Genomic DNA, 12,314 nt, shown 5'->3' on the forward strand with positions numbered 1-12,314 from the left:
AGTTTTCATACAGTCCTACAAATCATTTTATGAGTTCCAAGATTTTTAAGGGCTTTGCCAGATCAGGCTTCAGCAACTGAGGTGTGCATAAGTAAGGCTTTCACACTTGTTTTTTGCCTTCAGAACCTTATCTTCCAAAGAAGGGCAATATTTTCATGCCACAAATACAACTGCACTCCAAAGATCATTATTTAGAAAAAAATTGGACTGCTGCAAAGGTTTGCCTTTTAGGGACAATTGATATTAAGCACAAATAAGACAGTCATATTTTTGCTCATCTCTGTGCTACAAAGCAAATTACAAATGAGTGTGGATAAACCCAGGGTATAATTCAAAAACTTGTAATGTCTTTGCAGATGTCTGTAATGACTGTCCCAGCTCAGTTCATTGTTATTCTGAGCAATTCTGAATTGCTTCCTTCTGACAAGCTAAAACTTATTTTTTTTTAAGCTAAAAATAGAGCACATATGAATAAGCAAGTCCAGTAACGCCTGGAAACTGTGACAGCAAAGAATTTTCAGCTCTTCTGGAGTTCAAGGCTCTTTTCTTTTTTTTTTATAAGGAAATAAAAACCCAACCCCAAATCCTGTTTTATGTGTTGTCCTGGCAACTCCATTGCTTTTGCACATTCCAGTTGCCAGAGAGAATTGATTTTGAATGTTCCTGATTTCAGCTCCTCTGTATAAAGCGTCTGGCCCAGTGGGGAGGCCAGCACTCTTTGTCTGGTAAGGATCCAATCATTAGTAGTGGAAAGAGAAGCAGAAATAGTCTCTGTCTTTAAAATGCTTTCAGCTGGGGAGAGGAGTAGCAGACGGAATTCCTCTTCCAATCCTGAAACTCCAGTGCCCTTCCTTTAGTGGCCAGGCTGAATTTTTGCTTGGAGTTTCTTTCTTGGGAGAGACTTACTAGTTTACACTAAGCCTGCAGTCCTCTCTGCTAGCTAAAAGCAGATGACATTTTACTCTGAGGAAATGTTGGTTCACCAGGAGTGTTCTTGCTTCCTAACAGGATAAAGTAAGCAAATTCCAATAAATGAATTAAATAAGCAAAAAAAAAAAAAAAAAGCACCATTTTCATGTAGTTGTCTTTAAGGAGTGTCCATTGAGTGATAGACTCATGGTTGTCTGGGTTTTGCCCCCACTAGAGCTCATTGTGAAAACACCAACACCACGTCCCCAACTGAAGACCACGACCAAGGCCCCACAGGCAGGTGGGCCAGACCCTGAAATCCACCACACACCAGCTGTGGACTGGGTGGGCCAAGCCCCACCACCGCTGGGGAACCGAAGCAGGACGCCCACCACACCAGCACCCAGCGGCAAGACCACCAAGCCCAGGACGGGAGGGGAGAGGAAGAGGCAGCACAGGAAGAAGAAGCCCCCCACCACTGCCCCACCACTGCAAAATGGTGCTGTGCGACTGATGGAGCAGCAGAGCCATGGCCGGAGCCAGGGCCGGGTGGAGATTTACATCAATGGTGAGTGGGGCACAGTATGTGATGATGGCTGGGGCTCACCTGCTGCCGCTGTGGTGTGCCGCCAGCTGGGCTTTCCCTACGTGGTGCGGGCCAGCAAGAAGGCAGAATTTGGAGAAGGAACCTCCCTTCGCATTCTCCTGGATGATGTTCAGTGCTTAGGGCAGGAGAAGACGCTACTGGAGTGCTCCCATGCCGACATTGGCACGCACAACTGCTCCCATGAGGAGGACGCTGGCGTGGTGTGCAGCCGGGAGGAGGTGGCAGACTGGTGACAGAGCAGCTGAACACATCCCCTTCCTGCCCAACTCTCTAAACCAGCGACAGTAACGAGGATGCTGCATCTGTTTGAAGGGGTCTTGCTGTTTTCTTTATGCTCATCTTCATGTTTCTGCCTTCAGGGGGAAAGAAAAAGTAAAATGAAGCAGTGACTTGAGTATGTTATGGGCAGAGTGCGTTTGCGTGGAGGGTTTTTTATAAGAAACCTCCAAACATCAGCCATTATAGATGAGAAAAAATACGCATCCTCTTGCCCTTTCACCTTTCAAAATACAGCATTCACCAGCCATGCTTCACAGTGTTTTGCCGAAAAAAAAAGAATTCCTGAATGACCACATTTTACTCTTGCTTATGGAAGCATTTGCATTGTTTCGCTTGCTTTAACACCTGCAGCTCTGAATGGTGGTTTCTAAGTATATGTAAATCTGTGCCTTTCTTTGTAGAATACAAGAGTAGAATTTTTTCTTTAACTTTCCATGGTTGAAAGGAAAATGATTATTCTGCTATGTTTTTTATTGGTATAAACCTATTGGTTATCAAAGATAACTGTGTCTAAGCAAAATCAGATAAATTCGAAAACAATCATAGCATACTGCCTGGAAAATAGTTCTGCAGTTTACACTAGCCTAAGTCAAAAGAAAATGTGGAGTTTTTTACATGAACAAGATGGTTATCCAGTTTAACCCTGAAGATACTTTGTACGTGTTTCTCTACTTTCCCAAAGGTTGTGAAGCCACATGTTTTTGCATTCAGTTTTCACAGGTGTGAATGACTGGACAAGAGGTAATGTAGTGGGGTAACAATCCTGTAATATTCACCCCTTTTTAAAGGATGTAAAAAGAAAGTAAACCTCATTTTGTCTGAAATGTCTTTTTCACCTGAGTGGTGATTGGAGACACGTATTCTTGTCTTGTGGTCTCCCTGCATTTGGTAGTATTCTGCCAGGTTATGATTTTTCCCTGATACAATCGAGATAAGTTTTATCTTGCTGCTTACACAAGAATGCGAGAAAGACAAAATGAAACATGCAAAAAGACTAGCGCATACAGGAAAGTTCACAAGCCAAACCTTGTATCTAAAGCTCTGACTGTGGATGCTTATTTTAATTCCCAATTTCAGGTTGACAGTGTCCTGTTAAGCCTAAAACATTGACGTATATGGTAATTTAATGTTTTAAATATTTTTCCTGAATTTTCTGATACTTTTTGATAGTAAAGAACACCTTCACTATACAAAACCATAAAAATAGCACTCCCTACTTCTTATGAATTATAAAGGGGAGAACAGACATCTAAAGTGCCTTTTGCAAAATACTACTCTCTTTTCATTGGAAAACTTACAAATACCATAAGGGACCTGACTGTCATTAGGCTTTTCCCATTGCAGTGAAGGTGCAAACACATTTGCTTAGAGTGCAGAAATTCACTTCAGGCACATCAAAACATTCAGGGGACAAGAAAGTCCTTTCTGAATTCTCCTTTTAAAAGAGTTGGCACCTGTTGAGCTGATGGGACTAGCAGGCTGGAAGAAAACAGAAAGTGGAGATGCAGTCTTTCGTCTTCGAAGTTCTTCTGCTTTATTTGGCTCCTTAGCCAAATTTCAGCTAGTTCTAGCTGTGAGATTTTAAGGAGAATCTTGGTCATATTTGTGCTTAAAATCTTCTGGGTAGAAAAAAAGCTCTGCACAACAGAATTTGGTCTAAAGGACTTGAAATTATTCAAGAATATCTGCCACAGACCAGTCAGACAGGAATTTTATCATCATTTTCCAGGTACTTAGGTATGTTTTTTTCTAATTTAACTGTTAGTTATCGTGCACCTGCTTTAGTCCATTTGATCCTCCTGAGCATAGGCAGACGCCACCTACATCGTGCACATTGGTGGTGGTGACTGCCACCAATCCCTGTCTGGCAGTCCCTCAGCGGCAGGCAGTCTCTGGCGACAGCTAAAGTCATGTTTAAGGCATCCCATGAGGAGCAGCCATCGATAAGAGCAATGTGTGCCATGGCCTGGCTGACAGCAAACACGGAGCCCTACACCCCTGGTGTTTGCTGCTGGCATTAGGTGGGTGCTGCCAGTGTCACAGGGGAGATATTTATCAGCAGAGGAAGAGACAAGACTTGCAAGTAATTTGCCCCCCTCCCCCTTTATCCTTTCTCCCGGCCTTCAAGTGTGTGTCAGCTCAGTACGCATGGATGTGTGTGCGTTTCCATACCTGCCAGCTCAGTACACTGTTATGATGGTGGGAAGACCTTTCTGACCATCGTGGTCCCTCCCAAGCTTAAAACATTTCTACTCTTAAATCCTGGTATTTGTCAGTCTAGTTCCTTGATATTTATAAAATGAGCTTGTTGTGTTCAGAGAACAGAAGTACGTGCACATGTAAATACTCTAATGATCATCTGCTATTCAATAGGATATGTATTTCTAGCATTTTTCTTAATTTAAAAATACATTTATATGCCAGGATGTCACATAAACTGAGCTTTGGATAAACTGATAGGCCCTGCTACTGCCTTTGAACCTGCCAGGATACAGCCTGCATGTTGACTCGGGATAAGGGTCTTAAGATAGCCTAGAATAATGCTGGTTACCCCTCTCTAGCTGCTCTTCTGAAGGTGTTATGCATAGTCCCAGGCTTTTGTCCAGTAGCGCTATGGTTTATTGCCTTCTCTCCTAATTCACCTCTGTGACAGGCTGGAGCATCTGCGTTTTGCCTTACAAGTATTTCCTTTTCTTACAGCACAGCTGTATCACATGGAGGTTGCAGTATATCTCAAAGGGAACAATGTATACCAGCCTTGCTACATCTTTTTCTCTACCTCCAAGGCAGTCTAACTCTGTGCTCTTTTTTTTTGTTTTGTTTTGGATTTTTTTTTTTCACTTAGATTGCTTCTGGTACCCAGCAATCGGCCTGAGCACTGCCATGCTGAGTTGCACTCTGTGGTTTAGACAGTATCTTCAGGACAAAAGAATTTGAAGTTGCCACATTCTTTCCAAGGCATCTGATATATCTATCTCCCACAAGTATTTGGGGAAAATAAAACATAAGAGCTTGCTGCCAAAGCAGTGGAGAAAGAGTGAAGTAGGTAGGGTGTGTCAGCAGGAATGCTTGCTCGAATGCTGGCAAAACCCTTCTCGATACTGAGCCCTGGATGGAGCATGCCATGAGGGCATCCCCTACACAGAGGAAGCAGGAGCCCTGCCCAGCTTCTCTGTCTCGGGTTGCAGGGTATGAATAGAGGCACATGTATCACGTTACTAAGTACAGTGGCCTGTAACTAAATAACACGGAAGCCATGAGTGAAGTTCAGAAAGCTCTTTGGTGGCACTGTGGGCAACGCCGAGGAGCAAAGATGAGCCTGGGGGCCCAACTTCAGATGACGCCATGGTGTTTCTCCTGCCTTCACTCCCCCTACCAGCCTCTCCCCCACCTCTCACCAGTCAGTACCTTTGTGAGAGGACTCAGTACAGCCAAGGAAGCAGCTCAGGCACTGCTGGCCCCTAGCTCAAACCCAGCAAAACACTTCTAGGAATGCACTGAGCAGTCTGCCTCTCCATTAACCTCTTAGCGTCAATATGGTTTGGGGGGGTCTACCCAGTACAAATCCATCCCAGTGTGTGTGAGCTCATCCTGGCACTATTTGATTATTGTCAGCATAGAAAATCAGAAATGCAGACGAGAAAAACAGTCACAACAGATTAATATCCAAGCCTAGTTTACCTCTCAGAAGGATGCCAATAGACATCTTTCTAAGGGAAGCCTGGCATGTGAGATACATTAGCCTCCTTAGATACTTTCAGACACAAACACACATTTTTTTTTTTTATATGGAAAGAGATGCAAACATCATTTGATATCTAATAGCTGCATTCCAAATTTAAGTTTTTAGATTTTAGTTTTTGCCCTGTAAACAAATGAGACCTCAAACCCATTTGACACGTGTGAAGACTTTGCTGCCTTTAACATGACTTTCCCAAGGTTTTCATGTCTAGACTACCCTAGGGCACAGGTGCAGTTATAAAGCTGCCTTGAGCAATGTTTTAATGTAGTCAGAAAAGCAGCTATGATGTAAATGGCAATCATTCTTTAGCAATAATGTGGTAAACAGGGAAACTATTTTTAAGGAAGATGCCACTTTTCTATTTCATATTCCTTGATAATAAGGTTAAAATGTCATTCTATGTTTCCAAAAACTTTGTAAGAGCCCACGCTAGCTTTGGCCTGGCTGGATTTAGCTATTATTTACAGTGATACAAATAACAGCAGAATTGGCCTACTGCTTTGCATTTCATATCCACATATATATATTTTTATATACGCTGAGGAAAGTTAAATACTTACTTCTGAACAGAAGTAAGATTGTTCTTTTCATTTTATTAATAATTGGATTGAAAATAGGGTCATGCATTGAATTGTGCTGGTAACTCAAATAAAGTCCATATTTTGTGTTTATGATATTGCAATTTGCTTTATATAATAAAAATAACCAAATGTTTACATTACAGTATGCATTTTCTATTATTCTTTAAGCTGGTGTATGAATTAATATAACTGTAAGCACACAACAGCTGTTATCTTTTCATACATTGCAAATGACTAGTAACAGAAGGAATCACTGTCTGTTTAAGGGGAGAGAGGTTCAGATAAATGTCTCTCCTATATTTGGAAAAAAATCTGTATCGTCTCAATCTAAATAAATTCATCTGCCTCACTAGTTCTCACACTGGCTGTCATAATAGTAAAAAAAACCAGCGGAATCAGATATTCTTACTTAGCCATCAAAACAACTAGGTGGGTTTTGGAGGTACTGCAATGCATATTTTTAAATCTGGTTATATTCCTCACCTGGTGTTACTCTGAGACAGATGACTGTCTGCCAGCATCATGGTGTTCATATTCTAAGTTCAAAGACAAACAAAACATGAATTTCTCTGAATTCTAAGGCTATGTAGATCAATAATAAGCTGAGCTGCAATCATACAAGAAGAAAGCTTAAGAATGTATGTTTTCTGTCCTGAATTTTCCAATCCTTGGAGCAGAGAACTTTATTTTCTATGCTATAAAAAGCAGATGGTTATTTGCCACAATATAGGAACTATGTAAGATGATCAAATGGAGGAAGGTGAAGGCTCACTGTGTACAGATACAGTGAATGTTATTTGCCTTCATTTGAACAAAATATGCACAGCCCGTATACAAAAATCTGCATCTCTGTGTAACATCTGCATATACATAGGGAATGGATGTCTCAGACGCAGATAAATCCTCAAGTCTTCATGGATGTAAATAGCAGCTGGTCCTTGCATTCCACCTGGACAGTGTTTCTGCCTAGGAAAGGAGGACACGCCTAGTATAATCAGTCCTGAAGTCCGCATTTCTGGTGGAGATAGATGAAGTGCAGTGCTTATGCTAGCCCCAAGCCCCCATTAGTTCCATATGGACCCTTATGCAGGGATATGAGGTTTTAGGCTGTATTCTCCAGGAGAAGTACTAATTTAATCACCATCTGCACTTAAGCGGTAGCACACAACAGATTAAGACATTTAACAATAAAATAAAAAGCTCTTTATATAGATAAGTATTTTATTGGTAAATTCAGACTGCCACAGGATACCCAAACTTATGTCACCTATTCTGTGCCTCCTCCTTGCTCTCCTCATTTACAGCCTATACAATGCTGGACCAAGAGAGAGAGAGAGAACAGTAAATGTTTTAAAATCTAAATAGCTGTGAAAAGACAAGCAAAACAGAGCAGGATCTTGGACTAATCCTATGTCCTGTGAATTTTTCAAATTAACTTGTAACTTCACACCAACTAATGGTTCCCAGCTCTTCTGTTTGGATCCCAAGTCTCTCTTGCTCATTGTTTTCATAGGAATATGCAAGTTAGCAAAATGTCCACACGATGGCAGTTCAGTCCCCAGCAAAAAGGTGACAAACAGGGAAGCTCAGCATGCCCAAGCCTGCCCTCTTTCCTTCTTAGTGCTGTGTGGCTCCCAGGCAGACAATAAACATAACAGTCCCTTGGTATCATGTCCTTCACTCAAGGGTATTGAAACAGGTTAGAATACAAACGAAAGGTTTTATTAAAACTTGTCAGAATACAAACAAAAGGGTTTATTAAAGCTCACCTTTAAAGACTGGAATATAATACAGTCTACCCAGGCTGAGTAGTTAGGGAAGGGGAGTTATCAGGTGGTAATTACATCTGCATCAGAAGATAGATTATTCTGAGAGCTTGCCTGTTCTAGACAGGGATCAGAACTATATTACATGGCTTCTCTACCTCATCAAAATGTATAAAATGCCAAATATTTTATCACTTTCCTGTGAGCTGCTGACAAACATGGTACAAGCAAGAATTTTCCACAGGATTTATTCTGAGAGTGATTTCAGATGAATGAACACCTTACAGATACTTACAATCTGTTCTTGAAGGATACTGAAAAAAAAAATTGATGAAACTCAGAAAACCAGTATTTCACCAGGAAGTTCAGTGAGTAGCTTTAAAGACATGGTTTCATTGGCTACCTTTAGTCTTCAAGCACTTTCTCTGGGTGATGCCATTCTTGTGGTTAGCTATACCTTTCCTAGTGATGAATATTTGAGACCATGATACATATATTGTTTAACCAAATAGGAAGGAATGTTAGCTGCTTTTCTGAAAACAAGAGTTTTTCAAACTCCAGCCTTAACAGGCAAGAATTTTTCTAATATTAATTAAGATAAACAGAAGTAGTAGTTAGATAATAATGTTGATCTTTGAGAATATAATGACAACATAATTTCCAGATTTTAAAAAAATCTGTGTGAAAGCATCTCTACCCAAACCAGAAGGGAAAATAATTCTAGGGTTGTTGCAATTATTTGAGACGAAAGAAGAAACTACCAGTCCAAGAAAAAACAATTTTCAGATTAAATTTAACATAAATCCAAACAGTATTTTAAAATATACAACCAGCTTTTGCCCCATAATTACAAATAGTTTTTAACATTTTATACCCTTTGACTGTTACTACGAGTCAATATTTCTCTGAGGCTGTAATGTGACATTATCACCAAACTCTTGTGCTATGAAATCTAAAGCCAGAAAACAATGCTGGCACACCAAGCATGTTTGGCAGAGCAGCCTTCTCCACTTACAGTCTGGAAGTCCATGGATGAAGTGATTGGTTCTCCTAGGGCACTTTGAGTGTCCTTCCTCCCCTCTGCTGAGCATGGTGGCCAGCCAAAAGGCAAAGCCCAGGGGCTCCTGACAGGCTTTCACAGTTTTATGATGAGTCTCCAGTCCTTCTGCTACCACCGAGACTTCCTGGGCTGATGTGACCCAACTCCTGCTTTGCTCAGGCAGGGAAACCCAAACACAGGCAAGCTTTGGCCATGCCTGCTAGATGACGTGCTGGTTCCTAGGAACTTTAAATGAAAATCCTTGTCATCCTTTGGGGTCTGCAGTACTAAACCTTTCTTTAGCGTAGCTCATACTCCAAAGCCAGTGCAATTTTTTTTTATCTGCCTGGTTTTCAAGCATTTTGTGATCTATGTTTCCATGGCAAGTGTAGTCGGCCAGCAGGTGTCAGCATCCAAGTTGCTAGTGAGGGATACATGGGCACGAATCCACATAGGAAAACAGCACAAATAACACACAGAGTCATAACTGCTACAGGTGCTTCTTAAATTCTCCTTCACCACTGACTCCCCACTGACTCCCTTTCACTAACAGATCATTTAAATTATCTATGTTTTGGAATAAAAATGAAATCTTTCACCTTACACCAGCATGTGCTGTTGTTGCTTCATCAGCCTTTTTCTGCTCTCTGTGATCTGCTGGTCTCAAACACAAGCAGCAATGACACAAGAAAACTAAGGAAAACCTGCAGATTGTGGTCCTTCAGCACAGCCATTGCTTCCATTTGGAAATTGAAGTAAGCTGGCTCTTGGAGATGCCGGGCAGATGATTCCCGCATCATATGGACAAAACCAAGGGGGGGAGTGTGAGCTACATCCTCTCCCTCCTGATGCAGAGAAGTATGGCCATGTGGGAGCTGCCATGGGAGGGGAGCAGGAGAAAGGCACCCCACTGGAAATGGCAGGGATGAAAACTCCTGCAGCAGCCTCATATGATGATGAGAAATGTCAGAGACTCACAGAGAGCAAAATAGACATGATAAAAATCCAGGTGGCTTAGTATCCTGCCTCCAGCCAGTTGAGTAAAGCTTGTATGGAGAAACAGTGTGCAAGTGGAGTTGTCCTGTAAAAGCTTGACAGGCAAGTGGTGTGCTGTTTTTCTTTAAAGGGCAGCACAGTGTCCTGCTTCTCCTTCTCCTGCTGCAGTCAGATCAATAAGGACAGTAGAAAGGAGTGTCTGCCACCCTGCATGAAAGGTGGGCAACCTTTGAAAGTACGGATTGGGCACAGCATCCAGCAGGCAGAGGCTGCAGCATAGGGAAGAGGCCTCAGGTGCACGCAGCAGGTCTCAGAAGGGAGAGGAAGAAGCAGGGTGGGGTTTATAGGAGAGTGTGGAGATGGTTGCTGGGATAAAAGGGCTACTGAGCTGGTGGCAGAATGGGGAGACAAGAGGATGCAGCGGGTGGTTTGTGTATCCTCAGAGTCTAGGCCATTCAGGGGGTCTTCCTGGGCCTTTTGGGGTCTTGCCATTCCTCTTAGGAATCCCCAGAGTGCTGAGCTCATGCTGAAACCAGTGACGGCTCTGGGATCCATCCCCCATCATGCTCCCTGGCTCCTTGTGAGATGATTTATTTATTAGCCTCTGCAACAGCCTGTGGCAATAGGTTCCTCCATTTAACAATTTGTTGGAAAAACGTCTTCCTCTCTTAGACCAGCTGCTGGATCATTTCTATGGGTGCCTGCTTCTTCTTGATCTGTACAAAGTAATGATTAGTTTGTATTTGTCTCCAAGCCACTGATGGTTTTCCAGATCCCTGTCATAACCTCTCTCAGTCATTCTCTTTACAGTTTGGAGCTCCCACCTCTTCTGTCTCTGTTTCTTCACCTCTGCTGAGCTGGAACGAAGAGCATGTGTGCTATTCATACACAGAGGGTGTGCCCTAGAGTCCTCGGTATACTAAAACAGTCAGGCATCTTCTTTTACTCACACTCCTATATCCTAAACACTGCCAATGCTCTGCTTGCTTCTTTGGTCTGCACCAAGAATTAAGTTGATATTTCCTGAACAGGTGCCACCACTGAATATATATCATTGGGCTGGATGTATAGACATAGTTTATCTTTTCCCATGCATTACTTTTAATTTACCAGAAATTATTTTCCACCATTTTATAGCTTAGTCCTTTGCATCCTGTGATCTCTATGCAATTCATGGCAGTCAGCTTCAGATCATCTATTTTGAATAAAAATGTACCTTGTCTCATTCTTGTGTCTGGATGATGAATGATTACGCTGTGTAACATGGGGTTCACAGCAGACTACTCAAAATCTTCATCTTTTGATCCCTACAGGCATCAACAGTATATTCTCTTTGCATCTTTTTATTTTAAACAGTTAAAAGTCTTTTCATTCCTTGTCCTGTGATGGCTTAGTATGTCTAAGAACCATCAGCCATGAGTCTTATTTACAACACCTCTGTAAACAAACACATGAAGGTGCAGCACCCTTCTTGCTCTCCTTATGCACCTGGGGAGAGCACCACCTCCACCCAGGATAAAATACGTACACACACACATGTATATGTAGAGTCACAGAATGGTTTGGGTTGGAAGGGATCTTAAGGATCAGCCAGTTTCCAACCCCTCTGTCATGGGCAGTGACACTTTCAACTGGATCAGGTTGCTCAAAGCCTCATCCAGCCTGGCCTTGAACACCTCCAGGGATGGGGCACCCATAACTCCTCTGGGTAACTTTTGCCAGTGTCTCATCACCCTCAAAGTAAAAATTGCTTCCTAATATCTAATCTAAATCTACCCTCATTCCGCTTAAAATCTTTACCCCTTGTCCTATCCCTGCACTACTTGATAAAGGGTCCCCCAGCTTTCCTGTAGGCCCTATACTTGTGTGTGTGTGTGTGTGTGTGTGTGTAGAATCACAGAATCATTAACATTGGAAAAGACCTCTAAGATCATCCAGTCCAACTGTCAGCCCACCACCACTCTGTCTACTAAACCATGTCACAAAGTACCAAGTCTACACATTTTTTTAACACCTGCAGGGATGGTGACTCTACCACTTTCCTGGGCAGCCTGTGCCAATGCATTTCCACTCTTTCCATAAAGAAATTTTTCCTAGCACCCAGTCTAAACCTCCCCTGGCACAACGTTGGATATCAGAAAAAAATTCTTCACAGTAAGAGTCATTGGGTACTGGAACAGTCTGCCCAGGGAGGTGGTCGAGTCGCCTTCCCTGGAGGTGTTTAAGGAACGGGTGGATGAAGTGCTTAGGGACATGGTTTAGGGAGTGTTAGGAATGGTTGGACTCGATAATCCAATGGGTCCTTTCCAACCTTGTGATTCTGTGATTTCCTCTCATCCTATCACTTGTTACTTGGGAGAAGAGACCAGCACCCACCTCACCACAACCTCCTTTC

At 42.3% G+C, this 12,314-nt stretch overlaps 1 protein-coding gene across 1 annotated transcript in view; it reads left to right on the forward strand.

Moving 5' to 3' along the window:
- The window catches only part of HHIPL1 (HHIP like 1), a 30,772-nt gene extending 19,714 nt beyond the window's left edge, over positions 1 to 11,058 (forward strand). Inside the window, exon 9 of the mRNA XM_054068276.1 lies at positions 1,145 to 11,058. Within this exon, the coding sequence (XP_053924251.1) occupies positions 1,145 to 1,749 (605 nt within the window). The 3' untranslated portion in view covers positions 1,750 to 11,058. The remainder of the gene's footprint in view (positions 1 to 1,144) is intronic.
- The last annotated feature ends 1,256 nt before the right edge of the window (positions 11,059 to 12,314 follow it).

Source organism: Cuculus canorus, chromosome 5 (genome assembly GCF_017976375.1).
Source record: "Cuculus canorus isolate bCucCan1 chromosome 5, bCucCan1.pri, whole genome shotgun sequence".
NCBI classification, from domain to species: Eukaryota; Metazoa; Chordata; class Aves; order Cuculiformes; family Cuculidae; genus Cuculus; species Cuculus canorus.